This window comes from Rutilus rutilus (genome assembly GCF_951802725.1).
Source record: "Rutilus rutilus genome assembly, chromosome: 14".
NCBI lineage: Eukaryota > Metazoa > Chordata > Actinopteri > Cypriniformes > Leuciscidae > Rutilus > Rutilus rutilus.
Window position 1 is genome coordinate 31,058,585 of NC_140219.1, and position 24,963 is coordinate 31,083,547.

Below are 24,963 nucleotides of genomic sequence, written 5' to 3' on the forward strand. Positions count from 1 at the left end.
AGCAAACTTGTAAGGTCATTAAAAAAAAAAAAAAAAAAAAAAAAAACTCTTTTGGCCACTACTGTATGTTTGCTAAAATGTCCTTAATACTTTCATTACTAGTCATTACTAGTCATTGCTTTGTAGAGTGGGAGAAGTTATTACATTTCTTACAAGGTCAGTTACAAAGACCTTTACGATCAAAATGTTATCGTTTCATCAACGCCCTGTCATCATTCAACTCAAATGCATTATATATTTGATGGAAAGAATGTCCTCCTCCTCTCTGCTGTCATCTTGTTACTCCTACCTAGGTTAGGATACCTCTCCAGCACTATTAAATAATTTAGGAGCTGAGACCTAGTCTTAACTTGTCATTCTTAGAATTTTGACACACTTCAGACACAATTTTTACTCTGAGAGGCTTTATAAATGCTTTATACATATGGAATTGTGATTTGCATTGGCAAGAAATGTTGGAAACAGCAGTTTCATTGTGATCTATTGCTTCATGATCATGTGAAGCAGGCAATATTTCCTGAGTGTTGTAACACGGAGCAGTCAGAAAGTAGCTGTGGTAATGTCTTCACTATTATACACTCCCATCGCATTTCACTTCGGTTATTTATATTTGAGGTGTCATTGTTACAGTGTAATTACATATTTAAGTACTGAGTAATATTAAGCAACTACATGTACTTACTATAGGGTTTGGGTAGGATTAGGATTTGGTTGAGGGTTAGTTGCATGCAATTATGCATAATTTACGGTTAATATGTAACATACATATGTAACAACGACACTGTAAAATAAAGTGTTACCACTGATTTTCAGGAAAGATAGTAAAAAAGAAAAAAATTTGCCCAGCAATCATTGAAATGTAGCTATAGATACAATTATTTAACTTACATAACCTAAAGTAGCCAGGTTGCTTTGTTACTTTAAATTCACTTTATTCAAAATTGATTATTCTTTGTTTTACAATAAAGTTATTGTGTAAATTAGATAGCGTGGATCTTATTTCAGCAAATTAGCTCTCATTGTTACATCTCCCCAGCTAGTGTTACAACAGTAGTGAGGTAGGTTGTAACAACAGAACTCTTTGTGTTTGACATTAACTCACAAATTATGTGATTGTGTAGTAAACGTCCAAGTGAGTTTTGCCACAAATGTGGTTATCGTGTTTCAAAGTTTAAGAGATAAAGCACAAACAACAGCTGAGTTACTGATGCTCAAACAAAAAGTGTTACTTCCGTCCCCGGTCTCCCCTGTTTATTGATTTAGTCATTATCACTGTGAAAAGCACAAAAAAAGTCAATCATTACTTATTTAAAAAAAATAAAAACCTTCAAGGTACAAACTATTCTAATGTCAGATTGTGGGTCTCTTACTTATTTCCTCTTCCTGCTACAGACTGAGATTTCAACAGTCCTATAAGAACATTACAGATCACACTGTATGACATGGATCTAATAAACTTGGGTACGTATGTATGATGATGACACCTATTGAATCGCAGGCTATATACGACACGAGTTAGTATAGAAGAATAAAACATCATCAGCATGCGCTAGTGGTAAACAAATAGAGCAAGATCAATCACACTTCGGCAACTGTGGTTTTTATGTGCACTGAAAAAAGAGAAGGAACGAGGAGAATATGGATGCGGTCATGGCTAGGGAAAAGAGGCCAGATTGGCATGACAATTTTGCAAATGGAGTTTGAGGAAAGTAGTTTTAAGTTTTAGCGAACAAGTCGTGTTGATCACCACGCCATTTCATGTTGCATTTTTTTGGGCTAGTCAGAAGTAGGTCACACGCACTGTGAGACGATCATGCTTAATTTATGATACTGTCAGATAATTATCGCAGGCTATCTTTGGTCACAAGACAGTGACAACGACTGTCTTTAAACCTCTCACGATGTAGGAGTCACGACCTCAGAAATCACCACGACTGGTCATCTTTCGTCTGGGACAGCCCAAAATCTTTAGAATGTGTCTGATTAGGTTGATCAAATTTAAAACATATTCACTTATTTTCCCTTTTTTTTCTTTTTTTTCATGTCAGTATATGAGGATTTAAAGAATGGACCCTTTTCACATTTCAGGGTTTGGCCATGGAAGTATATGGAGCTGAATATGACAATATGATTTGAATTTGAATTGTGTACATTTGAATTATTTACAAGTGAAATCTAACAAAATTTAATTTTAGGTGGTAGTTTATGTACTGGTAGGATGTTTTGGATGTGTAATGTGCGCATGCGTGGCATTTACCTCGCTTTCTAAGAGATGACAGTCATCCGCACCAGCGCGGCGAAAACAAGAGTTTGTAAGTGAAGTTTCGAGGAAACAAACGAGATCACGCGATCGGTACGGCGGCAGCTGCGAGATGGACAGAGTGTGAGTGAGCTCCGAGACGATTAACTCCGAGACGAAGAAAATTCAATATAAAACAGCATCAAGGTAAACATATAAGATGGATACTTTGTTCTCAATAAGCCCGCCTGAACATTTCGACTTCAATGATTTTGGCAGCTGGCCAAATTGGATTAGACGATATGAGAGATTCCGCATAGCAGCGGGAATTAGTGAAAGAAGCCAAGAATATCAAGTTAATTCGCTTATCTACACAATGGGAGATAAAGCTGATGATATCATGTGCACGCTGGCTCTTTCTGAAGAAGACAGAAAAAAATATGACAAAGTTAAAGAAGCGTTCGAGAAACACTTCGTATGTAAACACAACGTGATCTACGAGAGGGCTAAATTCAACAAGAGGTGCCAAGAACAGGGCGAATCAGCTGAAATGTTCATCACTGCAGTTCATAAACTAGCAGAAAATTGCCAGTATGGAGTCCTTCAAGAGGAAATGATACGAGACAGACTGGTAGTTGGCATACGAGATCACGGATTGTCAGAGAGATTACAGCTTGACCCCGAGCTAACACTCATTAAAGCCATCACAAAGATAAGACAAAGTGAAGAAATAAAAAAGCAGCAGACGATCTTAAGACAAGCAAGCGGTGACTCAAATGAGGTAAACATGGACATGTTAAAATACAAAATGAAACCAAAATTTGCACATAAAGGACTGCAAAGACGACAAGGCAGTACAAAACACAATGAAGCCAGCAAGGGATGTGGCAGATGTGGAAAGCCACAAGCACACTCACTGAATAGCTGTCCAGCGAGGGAGGCTGAGTGCAGGAAGTGCAACAAAAAAGGCCACTTCGCTGCAGTCTGCAAAACAAAGAAAAGACTGGAGGAAATATATCATTGTGATGAGCCGGAGAGCATAGAGACTGTGTTCCTGGGAGTCGTAAAGTCTGAGAATTCGACTGATGTCTGGCAAAAGTTAATTGCAGTGAACGGCGAGCAAATTCTTTTCAAACTGGACACAGGAGCAGCAGTGACAGCCATCCCGGAGAGCATGTACTCAAAGACGAGCCACGGTGTTCTCAGCCCTCCGAACAAAAAGCTGTGTGGACCAAGCAACATGTCAATACAGGTGAGAGGGCAGTTTAAAGCATCACTTTGTCATCTGGGAAGAGTGATAAAACACCCAGTGTTTGTGATACCAAGACTGGTGTCCCCTCTCCTTGGACTACCAGCCATAAAAGAGCTGGACTTACTTCACACAGTGGATGCAATGCAAACAGCAGATCCAAACTACAAAGAGATGTTCCCAAAAGTCTTCACAGGACTTGGAAGGAGAATACAAAATCAAACTCAAAGAGTTAACCACTCCATTTGCTCTGGCTGCCCCTCGTCGAGTGCCCTTGCCCATGATGAATAGAGTGAAAGAGGAGCTAGAAAGAATGGAAGAAATAGGAGTTATAACACCCATTGAAGAAGCAACGGAGTGTCACAGTGTCTGGTTTGTGTTCCCTGGGTGTCCACTAGAGGTCCTCTTCCCGCACGGTGTCCTACACTCTGTTACTACATTTCCCATGATCCTGTCTGTCACTGAGTGTTCATTGTGTTCAGCTGTTTCTCGTCACCTCATTTAGCACTTGTGTATATATACCCTGTCAGTTTCAGTGTTTGTCACGGAGTCCTTGTTTAATGTCCTCACACTTCTGTTCCTGTTTGCTGCCTGTTCTTGTTTTATGTTCTTGGATTGACTTATTGGATTTTGACCATTTGCCTGAACTGATTGTGAGTACGGATTACCCCAATAAATTAACTGCACTTGGATCTCTCTCTTTTGTGTGTGATTCGTGACAGAAGGACTCCGTCACCTAAGAGATCCAGCATGATGGGGTTCCGTATCCTCCCTCCTACCACTGAGAAAGAGAGGATGGGGCGTGTCCAAAATTTGATGAGCTTTCGTCAGCAGGGCCTGCCGGTGGGTTGCATAGCTCAGTCATTTTGGACGCTCTCGAGAGGAATGGGATACAATGAGGCAGCATTAAAATAAATTTTTAATACCTGTCTTGATGACCCATTGCCGGGGTGGGAAATGAAGGGTCTGGAAGTCTTGGACTTTTGGGGTTTTACCAGATACCTTGAGCATCGGAGTCAGTGGGATACTCCAGCCCCGCCTCCAGTGGTCCCAGTTCCGGTGGTCCCGAAACGGAGGAGGAGAAGGAAGACTCCCTCCGTGACTGTCCCGGTGGTCCCAGTTCCGGTGGTCCCGAGTCCGGTGGTCCCGAGTCCGGTGGTCCCAGTTCCGGTGGTCCCGAGTCCGGTGGTCCCAGTTCCGGTGGTCCCGGGTTCGGTGGTCTCGATTCCGGTGGTCCGGAGGCAGAGGAGGAGGAGGAAGACTTCCTGCCTCCCCAATGGCCCGGAGGCCGTCCCCTCCGAGCAGCCCACTGTCATCCCTGAGATCGTCTCGGAGCCGCCCACCATCAGTCCTTCCACGGCCAAGAGAGTGGTCTTCCTTTTTTATGCAGTGGCGGTACTGCAGGCGTGGAGGAAGCACAGGACGTCTGCCGATCCAGAGACTGTTCATGAGCCTATGTCTTCGGACAAGATGGCCGCCGCCGCCGAGCCTGTTCACGTCACGCCTACCGAGCCTGTGTCTTCGGACAAGATGGCCGCCGCCGAGCCTGTTCACGTCACGCCTGCCGAGCCTGTGTCTTCGGACAAGATGGCCGCCGCCGAGCCTGTTCACGTCATGCCTGCCGAGCCTGTGTCTTCGGACAAGATGGCCGCTGCCGAGCCTGTTCACGTCACGCCTGCCGAGCCTGTGTCTTCGGACAAGATGGCCGCCGCCGAGCCTGTTCACGTCACGCCTGCCGAGCCTTTGTCTTCGGACAAGATGGCCGCCGCCGAGCCTTTTCACATCACGCCTGCCGAGCAGGTGTCCCCTGACAAGATGGCCGCCGTCGAGCCTGTGTCTGTTCCTGAGCCTGAGCCGGTGGTGTCTATTCCTGAGCCTGAGCCGGTGGTGTCTGTTCCTGAGCCTGAGCCGGTGGTGTCTGTTCCTGAGCCTGAGCCGGTGGTGTCTGTTCCTGAGCCTGAGCCGGTGGTGTCTGTTTCTGAGCCTGAGCCGGTGGTGTCTGTTCCTGAGCCGGTGGTGTCTGTTCCTGAGCCGGTGGTTCCTGTTCCTGAGTCGGTGGTGCCAGTTCCAGTGCCCGAGCCGGTGGTGCCAGTTCCAGTGCCCGAGCCGGTGGTGCCAGTTCCAGTGCCCGAGCCGGTGGTGCCAGTTCCAGTGCCCGAGCCGGTGGTGCCAGTTCCAGTGCCCGAGTCGGTGGTGCCAGTTCCAGTGCCCGAGTCGGTGGTGCCAGTTCCAGTGCCAGTTCCGGTGGTGCCAGTTCCAGTGCCTGAGCCGTTGGTGCCAGTTCCAGTTCCTGAGCCTTTGGTGTCTGTTCCAGTGCCTGAGCCGTTGGTGCCAGTTCCAGTTCCTGAGCCTTTGGTGTCTGTTCCAGTTCCTGCGCCGTGGCCGCCCGAGGGGTCTTCACCGCCGTGGCCGCCCGAGGGGTCTTCACCGCCGTGGCCGCCCGAGGGAGAGTCTCCGCCCTGGCCGCCCGAGGGAGAGTCTCCGCCCTGGCCGCCCGAGGGAGAGTCTCCGCCCTGGCCGCCCGAGGGAGAGTCTCCGCCCTGGCCGCCCGAGGGAAAGTCTCCGCCCTGGCCGCCCGAGGGAAAGTCTCCACCCTGGCCACCAGATGAACTGTCGTCTCCGCCCTGGCTGCCAGATGGACTGTCTGCTTCACCCTGGCTGCTGGCTAAGCTGTTCCCCCCTATTCCTGTTCCCCTCCATGGACCTGGCCCCCCATCCCGCCCCCTGATCCTCCACCATTTCACCTCCCGCCTGGACTCTTGTTTGTCTTGGAGCGTCTGGTAGCCGCTCCGTAGAGGGGGGGTTATGTCACAGTGTCTGGTTTGTGTTCCCTGGGTGTCCACTAGAGGTCCTCTTCCCGCACGGTGTCCTACACTCTGTTACTACATTTCCCATGATCCTGTCTGTCACTGAGTGTTCATTGTGTTCAGCTGTTTCTCGTCACCTCATTTAGCACTTGTGTATATATACCCTGTCAGTTTCAGTGTTTGTCACGGAGTCCTTGTTTAATGTCCTCACACTTCTGTTCCTGTTTGCTGCCTGTTCTTGTTTTATGTTCTTGGATTGACTTATTGGATTTTGACCATTTGCCTGAACTGATTGTGAGTACGGATTACCCCAATAAATTAACTGCACTTGGATCTCTCTCTTTTGTGTGTGATTCGTGACAGAAGACTTTCCCTCGGGCGGCCAGGGCGGAATCCAATAAGTCAATCCAAGAACATAAAACAAGAACAGGCAGCAAACAGGAACAGAAGTGTGAGGACATTAAACAAGGACTCCGTGACAAACACTGAAACTGACAGGGTATATATACACAAGTGCTAAATGAGGTGACGAGAAACAGCTGAACACAATGAACACTCAGTGACAGACAGGATCATGGGAAATGTAGTAACAGAGTGTAGGACACCGTGCGGGAAGAGGACCTCTAGTGGACACCCAGGGAACACAAACCAGACACTGTGACACGGAGTGGTGTTCAGGTATGGTGATAGTGCCGAAACCAGATGGCAAGATTCGAATCTGCGTTGAATTAACACATCTAAATAGCAATGTCTGCAGAGAGAGACATATTCTGCCTGCAGTTGATGAAACACTGGCTAAACTGACAGGGGCAACAGTGTTCTCTAAATTGGATGCTACTGCTGGATTCTGGCAGATTCCTTTGCATAAAGATTCGGTCCAGCTCACTACCTTCATTACGCCTTATGGAAAATACTGATTTAAGCGCCTTCCATTTGGCATTTCCTCAGCACCTGAACACTTTCAGAAACGGCTGACACAACTGCTGGAGGGCCTGGAGGGCACACTGTGCCACGCAGATGACATCCTGGTGTTCGGTGCTACACGTAAAGAACATGATGCAAGACTTATCAAGGTTCTGAACCGTCTGGAACAGAAAGGGTTGACACTGAACGAAAAATGTCAATTTGCAGTGCCTCAAGTTAGGTTCCTAGGACACATTGTCAGTGCAGAAGGCATACGAGCTGACCCAGACAAAATAAAAGCTATCAAAGAAATGCCAGAACCTAAAAATACGGCTGATGTCAAGAGATTCCTTGGCATGGTGAATTACGTTGGAAAATTTTCACCCAACATTGCAGAGTTGACTGGACCTATTAGAGACCTGCTCAAAGCTGAAAACGTCTGGGTGTGGGGGAGTCCACAACAACAAGCTTTTGAAAAATTGAAGCAAGAACTCAGTTCTTCGGCAGTATTAGCACAGTACGGTCCAGATCGACATACCAGAGTTTCAGCTGATGCGTCTTTCTTTGGATTAGGAGGAGTATTGTCTCAGCTGCAGCCTACAGGTGAATGGAGACCTGTTGCTTTCAGTTCGAGGAGCATGACGCCTACGGAGAAAAGATATGCTCAAATTGAGAAGGAGGCCCTAGCAATCACGTGGGCCTGTGAAAGATTTCAAACCTATCTTCTGGGACTGGATTTTGTGGTCAGGACTGACCACAAGCCACTAGTCAGTCTACTTGGCTCGAGACCGCTAGATGACCTGCCTCCACGCATATTAAGATTTCGTCTACGACTCCTGCGGTTCTCCTACACGATCATGCACGTTCCTGGAAAAAATCTGATCACAGCGGACACACTCTCCAGAGCTCCACTCAAAGACGAGCCATCAGAAGCAGACCTAAGAAGAGAGGAAGAGGTAAAAGTGAGTGTTGATCATGTCATTCAACAATTGCCAGCAACACCTACCAAGCTTGCTCAAATAAAGAGGGCTCAGGAAGAGGACGAAGTGTGCAGACAGCTAAGTTCTCTGGTACGTACAGGTTGGGAGGAAAAAAAGAGTGTTCCACCACACCTAGCATTGTTTTGGCAACACAGACATGACCTGCTCAATGCAGAGGGTTTGCTGATGAAGGGAAAACGACTAGTGATACCTGGCAGTATGCAAAAAGAAGTCCTAGAGAGGTTGCACCAGGGACATCAAGGCATCACTAAATGCTTGGCAAGAGCGCAAATGTCAGTATGGTGGCCAGGTATAACAAAGCAAATCAAAGACAAAGTAAGTCAGTGTGAAACATGTATCAAAAACAGCTACAGTTACCCAGAACCCCTGTTGACCACTCCATTACCTTCACGACCATGGCAGAGAGTGGCAGCAGATCTTTTCCATTGGAACAAGGGTGATTATGTTCTGCTGATAGACTACTTTTCACGCTACATAGAAGTAGCTTCTCTCACTTCAACAACATCAAGAAATGTGATGGAGAAGCTCAAAGCGATGTTTGCCCGCCACGGGGTCCCAGAGGTCCTAGTTACAGACAATGGCCCTCAGTTCGCAGCATCAGACTTTGCTGACTTTGCAAAAGACTATGATTTCCATCATGTAACCAGCAGCCCGCACTATCCTCAAAGCAACGGAGAAGCGGAAAGAGCAGTGAGAACTGTTAAAACACTTCTGCGTAAAGGTGAGGACCCTCACAAAGCACTTATGTCTTACAGAGCTACACCATTAGCATCAGGAGCTTCACCTGCTCAACTCCTGATGGGACGGAACATCAGAACTACTCTCCCAGTGAGTCCATCCACACTGAAACCAGCCTGGCCAAACCTCAACACCTTCAAAAGAAAAGACAAAGAGTTGAAGGTAAAACAGGCTAAGTGGTACAATAAACGCCACAGAGCACATACAAAACCTGCTCTACAGTCTGGACAATCAGTCTGGATTAAGAATGTGCCAAACCCAGGCATAGTCATGAGTCCTGCTGATGTTCCACGTTCCTACATTGTAGAAGGCCAGTCTGGTAGTTTGAGAAGACACCGTTCCCATCTGAGAGCAGTTCCTTCACAGCCAAGAGAGATTAGGGACTGTGTTAGAAGCAGAGTGGGCAGGGCGATCAGACCACCATTAAGATTAAACCTTTAGAGATTGACTTGTTATTGTCCGTTCTGAGGTTATTTCCCTTTCTTCTGTTGAAAATTAGTAATAATACCTGTGTTTTGTTTTTCTCCTACAGAGACATTGTTCTACAAAAAAAAAAAAAAGGGGAAGGAATGGACTGACTGAGAAAGTAATAGTGCAATAATATGTTATGTTTATGCAGGGAACGTTCTTTAGCTAAAAGGGGGAGATGTACTGGTAGGATGTTTTGGATGTGTAATGTGCGCATGCGTGGCATGCGCAGGAAATGGAGTTTCAGTAAAGCTTCCATGTTAAGAGCCCGCTGTCTCCTGTCTGTTCATTACGAATAATCTAACAGTTTAAATAGTTCTGAATTAGATTTTTTTTTAAACGAATATTGAACATTTGAAATTTAACAAATTGAAATGTTTTTATGGCTGAATTTTATAGACATGTATTTTCAAACAGCTATTTTTTTTTGTTCTGAATTCGTATACTGCAAATATTCAGTTTAAAAAAATACAGATTCAAGGTTACAAGATGAAGAAATTCGGAACTTTAAATTCAGTTTTCTAAAATTCAAGTTAAAAAATTCAAGTTATTCATCACATCACACCTACAACTGTCCAAAAGGGAAAAGGAGAGAGAGATGGATTATGGCAATGAGAGAAAGTGGCAAAGTGTTGACTAGTTTACCAGTGTATTGGATCATATCCCACAGTGATCTAAATATACTTTAAACATTTGTATAATAAAGTCATCATCTGTGATAAGAATATGACTTTTCAACATGAGGAAATAAGATAAGATATGAGTATGATGAGACTTGCTGTCACAATTAGCAACACTGGAAATTAGTATATCTAATATCTGTATAGGTCTAAATAAAAGAGTAATGTGTACATATAGAAACTTGACAATGATTCTGTACTGTAATGAGATCTTAAAAAGCATCACTGGATGCTTGTATTCCTGTTTTTGGATTATTATATTAAAGACTGTTATCTCAGATCGGCATGCAATTAATTACAGCCACAGTTTAGCGTGACAACTGTTTTGTTGTTAGGTCTACTGGAAAAATTAGATTTTCTCTGTGCAACATTTGATGTTATCATGTAATTGATTATGTTTGGAATCCTTTTCAACTACCCACATTGACACCACCAAAGGGAAGGATAAGCGCTGCCTAGTCCAGGAGGAGGTGAGAGCAGTGGTCGAGGAGGAGAGAACCTGCAGGACAGTTAGGAATGAGGCAACAGGGTGCCTGGACACGATGGGAGAACGCGATCGAGAGGAAGGTGACATGGGCGGAGCGTGGAAGGCAGAGCCACAGCGGATCAAGTTTCTCATCCAGGCGGTATACGATGTGCTTCCCAGTCCATCAAACCTTCACATATGGGGCAAAGTGGAGTCACCAGCATGCCCACTGTGCTCCAAGCGTGGAACCCTAGAGCACATTCTGAGTTGCTGATCAAAGGCACTGGGAGAGGGAAGGTACAGGCTGAAGCCATTGCTACAGGAGTAGAGTGGGCCAAGCGCTCCCGCCCCTCCAAGCAAGCCATCGCCTTCGTCAGAGCTGGAGAGCTGCCAAAACCAGCCGCAAAAACATCTGCAGGTATCCTGGCCACTGCGAGGGCTTGGCAGCTGTTGGTGGACTTGGAGCAGCAACTCAAGTTCCCCAACCACGTTGTGACCACCACCTTAAGACCAGATGTTGTTCTCTTGTCGGAGTCCACCAAATAAGTGGTTCTGTTGGAGCTTACAGTCCCTTGGGAAGACCGCTTGGAAGAGGCCTTTGAGAGGAAGCTCGCCAAGTACGAGGGACTGGTCAGCGAGTGTCGACAAGCCGGATGGAGAGCAAGGTGTCTCCCAATAGAGGTAGGATGCAGGGGCTTTATAGCCCGATCCCTGTCCAGAGCCTTCAGTCTGTTAGGCATTGATGGAGTGAGGAGGAGAAGAACCACCCGCAATACCACTGAAGCGGCAGAGAAAGCCTCAAGATGGCTATGGCTCAAGAGAGGAGATCCATGGGGGCAGGGTAGCTAGATTTGCCAACTGGACACAAGCTGGGGTCTGATCAGCCACAGCTGGGTCACCTGGATGAGGGTGTATGATGTTGAAAGACCCGAAACACCCAATGATTCCAGGAACATCACTGAAGATGTGTCCAGTAGCATCAGTAGATGTATTTGCACAGGAATTGCAACGTATTTATTCTGTTTAATGTCAATGAAATCAAATTTATATAAACAGGAAAACTAGGAACATGATGACATTTTTTAATGAAAGGAATTCTTTAATAACCATTATTGATATACACTCACCTAAAGGATTATTAGGAACACCATACTAATACTGTGTTTGACCCCCTTTCGCCTTCACAACTGCCTTAATTCTACGTGGCACTGATTCAACAAGGTGCTGAAAGCATTCTTTAGAAATGTTGGCCCATATTGATAGGATAGCATCTTGCAGTTGATGGAGATTTGTGGGATGCACATCCAGGGCACGAAGCTCCCATTCCACCACATCCCAAACATGCTTTATTGGGTTGAGATCTGGTGACTGTGGGGGCCATTTTAGTACAGTGAACTCATTGTCATGTTCGAGAAACCAATTTGAAATGATTCAAGCTTTGTGACATGGTGCATTATCCTGCTAGAAGTAGCCATCAGAGGATGGGTACATGGTGGTCATAAAGGGATGGACATGGTCAGAAACAATGCTCAGGTAACAATGCCCCACACCATTACACCACCACCACCAGCCTGCACAGTGGTAACAAGGCATGATGGATCCATGTTCTCATTCTGTTTACGCCAAATTCTGACTCTACCATCTGAATGTCTCAACAGAAATCGAGACTCATCAGACCAGGCAACATTTTTCCAGTCTTCAACTGTCCAATTTTGGTGAGCTTGTGCAAATTGTAGGCTCTTTTTCCTATTTGTAGTGGAGATGAGTGGTACCCGGTGGGGTCTTCTGCTGTTGTAGCCCATCCGCCTCAAGGTTGTGCGTGTTGTGGCTTCACAAATGCTTTGCTGCATACCTCGGTTGTAACGAGTGGTTATTTCAGTCAAAGTTGCTCTTCTATCAGCTTGAATCAGTCGGCCCATTCTCCTCTGACCTCTAGCATCAACAAGGCATTTTCGCCCACAGGACTGCCGCATACTGGATGTTTTTCCCTTTTCACACCATTCTTTGTAAACCCTAGAAATGGTTGTGCGTGAAAATCCCATTAACTGAGCAGATTGTGAAATACTCAGACCGGCCCGTCTGGCACCAACAACCATGCCACGCTCAAAATTGCTTAAATCACCTTTCTTTCCCATTCTGACATTCAGTTTGGAGTTCAGGAGATTGTCTTGACCAGGACCACACCCCTAAATGCATTGAAGCAACTGCCATGTGATTGGTTGATTAGATAATTGCATTCATGAGAAATTGAACAGGTGTCCCTAATAATCCTTTAGGTGAGTGTATGTTTCCCCTGTTACTCCAGTCTTCAGTGTCACATGGTCCTTCAGAACTTATGCTAAAATGCTGCTCAAGAAACATTTATCTGAAAAAGGTTGTGCTGCTTATTGAAATGAGAAATGTTCCTAATAATCTTTTAGGTGAGTGTACATACTGTATTGTGAGTAGCCTGTGTATCATGATACGTCTTGTATCGTGCAGTATGAGGTTGCCAGGTCTGCGTAACAAAACTTCCCAATAGCCAATCAAAAACAGCCCAAAATCTAGGCATCAATTTTTTTTTAAATAAGCCATTCCCATACCTAAAATAGATAAATATACTGTATGTGTTGTGACTGCACTGTTATGCAAATTGAAAACCACTATATTTTTGTGATCATAAACACAGCTCAAAGGCTTCATACCAGTGGCCCTCCTTCACAAAACATAACATCTTCCACAGTTTTATCATTGGTACAATACAATATATTTCATATTCATGAAAGACTGAATAAGTGTAAAATATCAATACGAACAAGGAAATGTTTAAATTCAGTTCAGTTTTATTGATAATAGGTTACCACAACAACAAAAAGATTGACAGATGGTTTGTTCTGTTTCTCCTTTTCTATAAAAAACAGGTTTTGTGATGAATTTGTTTATAAATAAATAGACTTCTGTTAAAGGTTAGGCTAGTTTGAGAACTTCTTTAATCATGACACCCAGGCCATCAAAGATCTCATGGATGGGAGCGTTGCACATGAACGCACTTGTAGTCACCAGTTTGTTCTTGGAATCCACATGCACCTCACCGACATTTTTATTCAAGTGTTTGCTTCCCAGTTCTGCCATGGTTACGGCCACCTGAGCGTACGGCCACCTGCGGGTGCAAGAAAGACAATATCAACCAGTTGTATCACCAGAACCCACTTTTAAGAGCTCTACGGCTTACTGGTGCATTGTGTAATATTTAGGAGGATCTGTTTACAGAAATGCAATATCTTATACATAACTATGTTTTCAGTGGAGTATAAAGACCTTACATAATGAACCGTTATGTTTTTATTACCTTAGAATGGGCCATTTCTATCTACACACACCGCGGGTCTCCTTACATTGAAATAGCCATTTTGCGCCGCCATGTTTCTACAGTGGCCCTAAACGGACAAACTACTACAGAACGCGTTTCGTCACTATGTTGTTCTTCATGTTAAGAAGCTAGCTAAAGTCTGCGTATAAAACACTGACACAATGATGAACAAGTAACAATAATATTCGCAATAACATTGTATAATTAAGTAAACCTATTTTTTGTATTTATCTTTGTAAAGAATCTCTGCTGTCTCAGACGACGACATCACTTCCTGTCGACCACCGTAACTTCTGTTGGTTGCAATTCGCAACCTCACCACTAGATGCTGCTAAAGTTTACACACTGCACCTTTAAACCATCATCTCTATGAACCCTGCAAGAAGACATTGCCCAAACTCACTTCTCACACTCGCAGTCGTGTCCGACGGTGATCTCACATCCTGGGATAGCTTTGGCTGCCAGCACAGGGGAGATGCAGCACATGCCCATGGGTTTCTTCGCCTGATGGAAACCTTTAATGACCTTCTCAATCTCAGGAGTGATTGAGTAGTCCTTGCCTTTGGTGGCCCAGTCGCTCAGGTTTTTAGCCACTCCAAAACCACCTGCATGGCACATTAAGAGTTCATTCACCATGAATTGAGAAATCAAATTTTCCTTGATCTTTGAAATATAGGAGGTCAATGTAAGTTATACTGTAAGCTGTTATTGAAACAAGTTTTATTAGACAATAGAGATTAATACATCAGCACAAGCCTGTCTGCCAGACACAGATCCACACTCACACACAGTATATGGCCAGATAAAAGATCTACTACAAAAGGATGATTGTAACAGGATAGCTTTACCTTTCAAAGGATCCTAATAGGAAATTGTCGGTTTACTATGCAAAATTCTCAGTAGAACATTATTTGTTTGTTCAGTTCTTGTTAATAGTAGTGGGCGTTTATATTGAAGTCTTGTGACACATTTAAACAGAGCCTTTGAATCAGAGGGCTAAAATCGGGGTAGAAAATATAATTTAATTTCTAAATTATCATTTTATTTTTAAAAAAGTAACATTTTAGAGTAATGGTCCATCATTAGCTATGCAGGAATTAATGCAGCACAAATGAGTAGTACTACATTAACACTTCAGCTTTAACTAATATAGAAAAAAAGCTTAACTAGTCAGCAAGTAAAATCACATTTAGGACGAAGATAGTTTCTTAAGTAATCAATAATTACTGAATGAGATTAGCATCATTAAGAACTATCAACTAACTATGACAAATTATAAAGAATTACCAATTAATTACCAATCACAACATTAACAAGTGTCTGAGATGTGATCAGTGGTTGTTTTTTACTCTGAATATGGTCATAAAATGCATTAACAATAACTCAAGTTTTGCCTAGTCACTCTGCAGGAACTACTAGTGATCTGGACCATTATTTTAAAGTGACAAACATGTTCAGAGTAAAAAAGACAATCGGTAATGTCTCTCCCAAATGAATAAATACATCTACTAACGTTTAAAATATAAAAAAAATGCAGTCCATGGTTTCATTTGGAGATTTGGCTTTCATTAAGAACATTGGCCTGCATTTAAAACACCTATTTGTGCTTGTTTTTTTGTGAAGTTGCTTAGCCAGGGTGTTATCACTTTAAGGGCTTTTGAACCGGGTAGTTATAGGAACTAGCCACCAGGGTGTTTCCCAGATAACTAATAGTTCCCTTAGGAAAATTTTCCTGGTTGCATTCGCACCGCCAGTATGAACTCTGAAGTGACGTAAGCCGCGCTTGTTGTTGTGACTTTTATTTTGACGGCGCTGAGAACGCCAGATCCTGAGCAAACAAACAGTGCTAGCACTCTCCGTCTTCATTAGATTATGATCTGTTTAACAGATCATAATTAATACGTTATTGGAAATAACTGTTATACATGGAAAGTATGCCGTGTGGTTGATGTCCAGTGTTGCTGAGCAGAAATACATAATCATGTTTGGATTGGTCCCCTCAAAGTCACGTTGGATTTTCTCCTCAGCGTAGAGGAGGTCCATCTATTACTGTTTTCCATGTTTGTAGAGTTAGTTTGTGGAGTAAATATATTGGCTATAATCTGTGTGCACACACCTTTTTTTTAAAATGGCGGGTGCAGGTGTTTTGCGTGCGTTCGGCCAATCAGCGAACACTAACATCACAGATAGTTCCTATAGTGCTGGTTTAGAACGACTCTGAAGTAGGAGATAAATTAGTTCCTTCAAAAGAGTTCCTAGAACTCAAATCATTCCTAGTTCCTGCGTGCCAAAATCCGGGTACTTCCGCCAATAGCTCTAGGAACTATGAAAAGGTTCCTCCGGTGCGAAAGCCCCTTTTTGTATATACAGTATAGTAATATGTAATCTATATAGTACTGAATTTGTGCAGATGTTTCGATTACCTGGGATGACGAGAGCATCAAAGGCGCTGACGTCGAGCTTGGCCAGGTCAGTGATGTCCCCCCGGGCGATGCGGGCGCTCTCCTGCAGCACGTTCCTCGTGTCTGTCCCAGGCTGTCCTTCACAGTGATTCACCACATGCATCATCTCAATATCAGGGGCAAACATCTGAACCTACACCGCAAAGTGAGCTGCATTAAAGCCGAGTCCAACTGAGACGCAAACGACAAGTTTTATTTTCTTGTCTTATGTGTGTGTGTGTGTGTGTGTGTGTGTGTGTGTGTGTGTGTCATTACCTTGGCACCTGCTCGACTGAGGTGTACCATAACAGCAGACGCCTCATGAACCTCTGTGCCATCATACACACCACATCCTGACAAAATCACCGCCACACGCTTCACCATCTTGCCTGTTACACTAAACACAAACAAGGAAAACAACTTTTAATGCTGCTCTTTTACTGTAAGTACTCATTTGAACACAATGTGAAGGTTCATAACAGTGAGAAGAGATATAAGAAGTAGGCTACACAACAAATGCCAGTTACATACACACTTGTAGAATTAATTATTTATATGGCTAACACCCCTAGAGAGTTTTGCCAAGGTAACACGTCAGTTTCCAAGGAGTTAAAGCAAACAAGTGCTGAAAACAATTTCTTGTTGGTTTTATTATACACATAGCCTACTCTATACAAAATGTTGGTTACAGTAAGAGTAATAGTGAGAATAATATTAATAGTAGGCTACCATTAAACAACAACCTTAAAAATAATCAGAAAATGGATATGGAAATAATGATGTTTCAGAGTTAATCTTAAAGGTTTCAGTAATCCAGAATTGCAGTTTTTACAGTAAATCCATTGCTTTAACCTACCTTGTTAAAGGAGTTGTCTTTTCAGTGAAGTGTGTAGTCTTCCTGAATGTTTCGCTGAACGCACAGATGAACACACGGGCTGACTGCTTATATTACTGAAGGTTGCGGTCCCTCCCACAGAGGCGTGTTAAACGGTCACACACTGCCAGAGCTTCCTGGAAGGAAAAAGAAAGCTTTTGTGTGTTTGCCCATACAGACAATGCTTAGTCATGCCAAAGTTCTGTCTGAGGTCAACTGTATTTACATCGGTGCCATATTAACTGCACTGCAACAAAGCCAAAGAAAGTTTCATGTAATTGACAGGATGTGATTTGGAGAACTGTACAGTATAAGGATATAAAACATTACTAATACATATAATTAAAAAAAAAGAAATATTGTATAAATATTTTGTTTATTATAAATTTGTTTTATTACATATATAGTATATAGCCTATAAACGCTGGTGTTATATATATATATACATTTTTTTCCCGCAATGACTAGAGATGATTGTTGTCACAGACATTTTCCCTGGATATATGAAGTCAGATCTCCTCAGATTCACACAGGTGTCCTAGCAGAGTAATGTGTAGTATTTCACATTAATTATGCAAATATGTTCCATTACCTTTTCGTAATGCTTTTCTTCATTATTAGCTCTATATTTAATAATTTGAAATGAATGATTCATTTGAAATCTAACACTTCTGTTAAATAATTTTGAAAAGTGTGTTTGTGCTATTTTTCTTTAAAATAAATGCATATTTTCTATCTATATCCACATTTGACAAAAAACATGGCTTAAATAAAAGTTAAACAATTGAAACGGCATACTTTTTGTTTTGTATTCCCATCAGTGTTATATGAGGTTGAGGAAACTCCAGGAAAGAAGGAAATAAACCTTTTGTGCGAGTGCTTTTCTGACATCATCGTGTAGCCTACGTCGTCGCGGGTGTGTGTATATAAAGCTCAGTGCGTGAGAGAGAGTGTGTGTGTGTGTGTGAACTGTGAAGAAGGATGGCGGAGTCTGAATCGCTGCACTTATCCATCGGAGTTCTGGGAGTATCTGGAGGTATGTGCAGAAAATAGAAAAACGTTTTGTGAGCTTTTAGATCTTACAAATGATTTATTAGCGAAGAATTTTAATGATTTTGTATCGCTGTTTTTAATCTCGAACGGTAAAAATGTTTTGTTCTATTAATCAAACAAAAGTGATAAAAACTGATAAAGAAATGTATTTCGAATTTAAACATTAATTTGCGATGTAATTGCATTTTTAATCTTTGTAAATGTTTTATGATAAGCAATATGTAATATCCTCATGATTTGTAGGCTGTTATTATGTCTAAAAAAAAAAACGCCAGTAGAGGGCAAAACTAACGTGTGTAGGCTACTGTGCAATAAGTTAACTACACGCTGAAGGAAACACTTGACGGTAATCTTTTTTTTTTTTTTAGACTTGAAATGATAGTGATGCCAATAATAATAGTGTCTTATTAACAGGTTCTTTGTTGCTTCTGGTGAACAACTATGCTCCAGACAGACCTCTGGTCACAGACACAGCTTTAGGAGTTCTGCTCCTCATGATTGCGGCTCTGCTGGCTTATTCAGGTAATATATTGTTCACAGAAATGTGTATATACTGTATATATAAATATATATATACTGTATATTTGTAACATATTTAGATGTTTAACATGTGCAGGATGATGATGTATCAGCCAATGTGTTATTACAGGAAATTAATACATTCGCTAATTTAGCTGTAATAGCACAAAATATACAAAATGTAAAAAATAAAAAGAGGGGTAAGATGCCCATATGACATCTTACCATATTAGAAGACTTGTCAACCTAACATTTTAGGTTGGCAATTTAGCTGAATAATTGAATAACCGATGACAGACAAAGCAGAATCAAGAACAATATAAACTAAACATAATCACATAAACTAAATTGTCCAGTCCCTTGTTCCATTAAAATGTATACAAAATGTTTTATTGAGCTCTAATTATTTATTTGTTTTACTCATTTTAAAGTTGTTGATTTGTAATAAGTAAGGAGTATGCCATTCAAATTGATGAAATTTTACTATACAACTGAAATTCATAAATCTTAAAGTCTTATCTTGAGTGTACATTTTGTGGAAATCAAATGTTTTCATCAGCCCATGTAAATCTCTCTCTCTCTCTCTCTCTCTCTTTTTCTCTCTCTCTCTACTGTCCTTTAATATAGGTGTACGGCGCAACCGGTCCCACAATGCAATTTTTGGTAGTTTGTGCTTGACAGTGTCCGCCCTATGGAGTGGTTCAGGTTTAGTGCACATACTTTCAGGTGAAAAGATAATAAATGGCAGAAATGAGCTGAGAGATGCTATGGTGCCAGGTCTTGCAGCTTTCACTCTGGCACTGCTTGTTATTTGCATTGTGGCTGTTATATGTCATGAGGTTGTCCTCTCGTTCATTGCCCTGGCCATATGTTTAGCATGTGCCCACCAGATTGCTGGTTTGGCAGATTTAGCTTTCGGACAGGCAGCCACCGCTGTCTGCTACCTCATGGTCTGTTTAGTGGGCGCTTACTTTGGCAGTGGCCGTTTGTTGTCTCACATTACACAAAGAAAGATTCAGCTACCCGGAACATTTAAGAAAGAGAGCTTGAAACCGTTACAGAATCAAGAAGCTAATGATGTCGTGACCATTGGTATAATCATGAACCTGCTGTCAGCTAGCGTGCTAGCTTGTCCTCTGCTTGGTGTTGTGCCTAAGCTTTTCTCTGGCCATGTGCCATGGCTGTGGACCGCTGGTGTCTTTCAGCTGGGTGTGTGTGTCAAGAGCTATAGATCTATGGACACCCTGGCGGCCACTTTCTATGGCTTCACGTCGATTCTACGCTTCACTGAAGGGTACACTGCACTAGTTGTGCACTTAACAAACCAGGTGCCCTATTCCCCAGTGCCTTTTCCAGCTGTATTCTCTGTGTTGTTTTTCATCCTGGCTTTGTTTAGCTTGCAGGGAGGATTTGTGAACACTATCTACCAACTGTTGTTTGTGGCATACTGTATAGCAATTGCAGCCGAACCCCAGAGCTTCTTTCAGAGAGGAACACAAGGTGTACAGGCTGCCATCTTTGTTACGTCTGCTTTTGTGCTCTTTATGACCCTTTATAACATGGTTTCCTTAAACAAGATACCCACAGGTGCCGGGTTCCTTAAGAACCTGTTGAGCCGCAGTAATACATTTGTTTTACAAACCCATGACAAAGATCTACATGCTCCCTATCTGGGCTACTCTAAGTATGCAGACGCTGAGGTGTTAGGCCATGGTTGCAGTGTCCTGGCTGCCTTTTCAATTACAGCCTCACTTTCAAGTGGAAACCCCTTGGCCATTCTCATCCTACCTTGGGCAGTGGTTTCAGGTGGTGTGCTACACCTAATATGTGGTTTCGTTGCCTTTGCGCGAGGAAAGACTCTAGAGAGTACGACTTTCATCCTTTACGGCATCATGTGGACCGTGTGGGGACTGACGCGCTTCGGCGGCCTCTATGGAGATGTGCGTGGCCTACACCTAGCTGTGGGGATCATCAGTTTCATGATCTTCAATGTATTAGTGACTGCTGGGGCTCTGTTTCTCAACAAGGCTTGGTTCGTCTATACCTTCACCTTCCAACTCATCCTCATTAGCTTCTTACTGGATGCAGTAGGCGTACTGCCCTACGGCTACGATATCGGTGTGAGCATCATTGTTGGGCTGGTCAGCTTCTACATTTTCCTGGCCAGCATTTTCAACTCCACCTTTAAAAGTCCACAACTGCCATTCGGTGATCCTTTCATCAAGTTGAGTGGCTTTGGAGGAGGCAAAGACAGTTGCCCTCATCTTACAGCCAGGAGGTCCACATCTGTTCAGCAGATTGCAGGTGAGCCACTATTGAAAAAGTGAGAACATTTCTATGTATATCCTTAGTCAGGGAATATGTCATATTGTACACAAATGAAAAGCTGTGAGGGATAGACTCTTTACAATGGCATGCCCTCTAACCAAGCAGTCCTGGCCTAATGGTTAGAGAGTCAGACTGGTAACCCGAAGGTTGTGGGTTCGATTTTCAATACCGGCAGGAAATGACTGTGGTGCCCTTGAGTAAGGCACCGAACCCCCAATCGCTCCCCGGGCGCCCCACTGCTCCGGGTGTGTGTGTCCACGGTTTGCTACACGTATGTTCACTACTCACTGCTCCTAATGTGTGTTCACTAACCTGGATGGGCTAAATGCAGAGGAACAATTATGAGTGTGGGTTACCATACTTGTTCTTCACGCCATGTTACTATAAATGTATAGATCACATTTAATTTTCAAAACTGTTTTATGAGGTTTTTGTTTGTAGAAAGTCTTTGGCAAAGATGTTTCATCAGCTTAACAATCAGTATGTTGTTTGACAACAGTACACTCCATTGAACACACTCTACTTCTATCCCTCACAGCCTCGGTTTCATTCCTGTCAAAAATGAAATATGGCACTACCCTGACTAAGGTCTATTGGCCAATCTGTTTGCATTTACATGAGTTTGTATGTGTCTATAGACTTTCCTTTCTTTTATGACAGAGATCATGAAGAACGGGGGCATATGTGGAATGCCCACAGACACGGTCTATGTACTTGTGGCAGCTTGCAATCGCCCGCAGGCTGTTGAAAAGGCATATAGGTAAGACTAAACGTAAGAATAACCACTTTTGGTTTCTGTTGCTCCATTAGTGTCTCTAACCATGCAATCACACCTCTATAGTGTAAAGAAACAGGCTAAAGAACGTCCCATGTCCTTATGGATTTCATCCATAAAGCAGCTGGAGCCAGTCAAACAACAGATCAGCCCTGTTCTCTGGGACTTTATGGAAGCTGCTTGGCCATCTTCCATTAGCCTGGTTATAGCAAGAGGTGGGTGATGTGATATTAGCAATGGACCTGACGTGTACCAAATTATGTAACATTAAATCCAAACTTCACTATTTAATCTTAGCTCCATGGATGGAGTTCTTTGGATTGGGCGAATCATCAAAATATATTGGCACACCACAGAGCATCGCCATTAGAAACCCAGACTGCGCTGTCGCTACACACCTCATAAATGCGGTATGTGTTGTAATTGTTTACTCATGGAAATGTTAGACTTTATCATAGTATAAACCGTGCATTCCTGTTTGACTAGGTGGGTCCCATTGCAGTCACATCTGCTAATCCTACTGGTGAGGCAGATACTACACATCATAACCAAGTTTATGCAAAACTTGGTGACAAGGTACAAAGGTGGTTTCCTTCTTTTTTTTTTTTTTCTTTTTTTTTTTTGGATTCATAGATATACCCATCGGGAGACTAAAATGTAATTGGCCCAAATCCTGCAGGTAGATGGGGTGCTGTGTGATGGACCGTCACCAGAGAATATCGCCTCCACAGTGGTAGACTGCACCAAAATCGAGAGTGGCCAGATTGGATTTTTCCGTGTCGGTCTTATTCCTAAATCTAAGGTAACTAGTGATCATTCCAGCACGGATGTCCTACTATTCACAGACGTATGCAGCTGTGTGGAGTTAACAGAAAATCTGTGTGTTGTGATTTTCTGAAGGTTCTTCAGATCTTTGAGGGGATTCAGAAGAAGCATGTGCATGGTGAACTGAATGCAGCTTTCGAGACAGATATCGCAGACCTCCACAGAGATCTCACAGGCTCTCAGACAGACTCGGCAGAGACTAGAACAGACTCTGGGTTTGGTCATGTGACCCCTGCCGACTCACAGAGCTCTCTGGACCTCAGCCAACATGACCATCAGGAGGAGGAGGACGAGTCTCTATAGATACTGCCAATCACTGAATGTGCTGCATTTTAATTGTTGAATGTGTGAATTGTTGTACAGTACAACCTTTTGGTGTGATGACATCAGATGCTTTGGACAAATGGGTCAGGAAACAATTACATTACATTATGATTACATTTAGAATTATGGTACTTATATGAATTAATAAAATAGACTCAGTAATAGGCCTCATTATTGAAAGTAGATAACATTAATGTATTGTTAATTTCTGTGTATATTCGTTTGAAACCATTTTCTACTTATTTATTATTTGTATTAAATATCAAAATGTAAAATTGTATATTTTATTCATTGTCAATGTGATGTTTTATCTTGCAATATATTGTATAAAAAAATGAATCTTAGCGCATATTTCATGAGTAAATATGGAGTCCTAACTAACTAAAAACATTCACAATAATGCAGAGAACAGTAAAAGACCAATGAGGACCAGTTGATATACTATATGTAAATAATATGTTAACGTTTTCCACTAGAATTTTTCAGTTAAGGCTGCTGCAGAATTACATTAATTTAAAGCGATGTTTTGAGTATGGTGAATTACCTTTTAGGCCACAATAAAACACATTTCTAAGTAACATGAACGTAATAATTTTCAACATGAATGCAAGTATTTAACATGATCCAACATAATGTTTTAAGTAAGGTGAAGAAGTTTTTTTTTGGCCACAATAAAACACATTTCTAAGTAACATGAACTTAATAACTAAGTTGATCTCTGCAAGAGTTGAGCCCTGTCCTATAATAAAGACATTTTGTACAAAATAAAAGTTTTTCAAAACAAATTTCCTGGCGAAAAATTTAAGTAGGCTAGACTAGTGTGATCAACAATGCAATTTTTTTCATAGCTTTTTCATAGTTTTGTTATCATCAATATTAAATTGCATAATATTAGCAAAGTCTATGAATCGCCATGTATTGGGGTGATACAAAAAGGCTAATATTTTAAGTAAATTTTATATTTTGCTTGTGAATAGGTTGACAACGCTACAACAGTATTAGCCGGATAATTATGTTGCTAATGCTAATCATTACTAGACCTATCTCTCTTTACCTGTTGCCACTTGTGTTTGTCCTCTTGAAAATAAATCTGTAAGCTTGGCACATTTGGCAGCATCCTCCTCCAATGCCTTTCTTTTTTTCAACCTGGCTTTTTAAGCCCCTCCTGGCCTCTTCCATCCTCCATCCATCCTCCCTGACGCGTACCGTTACGGTAGGGCCGGCCCTGCTATTGGTAGGCGCCATAGGGGTAGGCCCCGGCGGTGCCGCGGTAGCCTACCTGAGAAAACGTTTTGGAAAAGACGGGCTATGGACCCAACCAACTCTATGGGAGGGGAGGGGAGAACTCCCTCTCATGGTACAACCCATGCAGAGGCTGCGCGCTGCGGTGTCAGATTGCAGAACAAGTGTAGCCTAATGTAATTAATGTGAAAAATGTAAAAAAAAAATAATAATAATTTTATGAAAAAAAGAAATTCCTCGACCGGGCCAAAAGTGAAGCGGCCCACCAGGATTTCTCCCGATTCTCCCGATTACCCACTCCGGGCCTTCTCAGTAACAGTCAGTCATCTACATCACTCACCGATCAAATAAGGCTTTCCACTTATCACTCCACGCCGGTGTGGTGAACAAATGAGTCCTAAGCTCGGACTCATCTCTTCAATCGGACTCATTTGTTCACCACACCGGTTCTGTTACTGAAGAATTTACCTTCTGACGAAGAAACAAAAATATATCGAATGCATTTTTTTATTGATATTGATTACATGTCTATTGCGAGACATATCGTTATCATTTTATTGTCCAGCCCTACTTTAATCCATGTTTTTAACTAATTATTTATCACATGTCTTAACATGAATATTAACCCTTATAAATGAAATATGGTTCATAAAAATAAATTCTCAACAGACAATGAGAGCAG

General features: G+C 42.5%; 2 protein-coding genes across 2 annotated transcripts; one reads left to right on the plus strand and one right to left on the minus strand.

The window, feature by feature from the left end:
* Positions 1–13,355: 13,355 nt before the first annotated feature.
* On the minus strand, positions 13,356–17,312 carry LOC311304002 (glutamine amidotransferase-like class 1 domain-containing protein 3, mitochondrial). The gene is made up of 5 exons (XM_084430811.1): positions 17,198–17,312; positions 16,618–16,738; positions 16,324–16,495; positions 14,304–14,505; positions 13,356–13,690 (listed from the first exon to the last, which is right to left on the minus strand). Exons 2-5 carry the CDS (start codon positions 16,723–16,725, stop codon positions 13,498–13,500), a joined length of 675 nt encoding a protein of 224 aa, XP_084286937.1. The 5' UTR covers positions 16,726–16,738; positions 17,198–17,312; the 3' UTR covers positions 13,356–13,497.
* Positions 17,313–18,136: 824 nt separating this feature from the next.
* LOC311303744 (uncharacterized protein) lies at positions 18,137–24,165 on the plus strand. The gene is made up of 9 exons (XM_084430374.1): positions 18,137–18,251; positions 18,683–18,790; positions 19,415–21,091; positions 21,776–21,875; positions 21,957–22,105; positions 22,188–22,300; positions 22,377–22,466; positions 22,570–22,692; positions 22,791–24,165. The coding sequence occupies exons 1-9, from the start codon at positions 18,197–18,199 to the stop codon at positions 23,016–23,018; spliced, it is 2,643 nt and encodes an 880-aa protein (XP_084286500.1). The 5' UTR covers positions 18,137–18,196; the 3' UTR covers positions 23,019–24,165.
* The last annotated feature ends 798 nt before the right edge of the window (positions 24,166–24,963 follow it).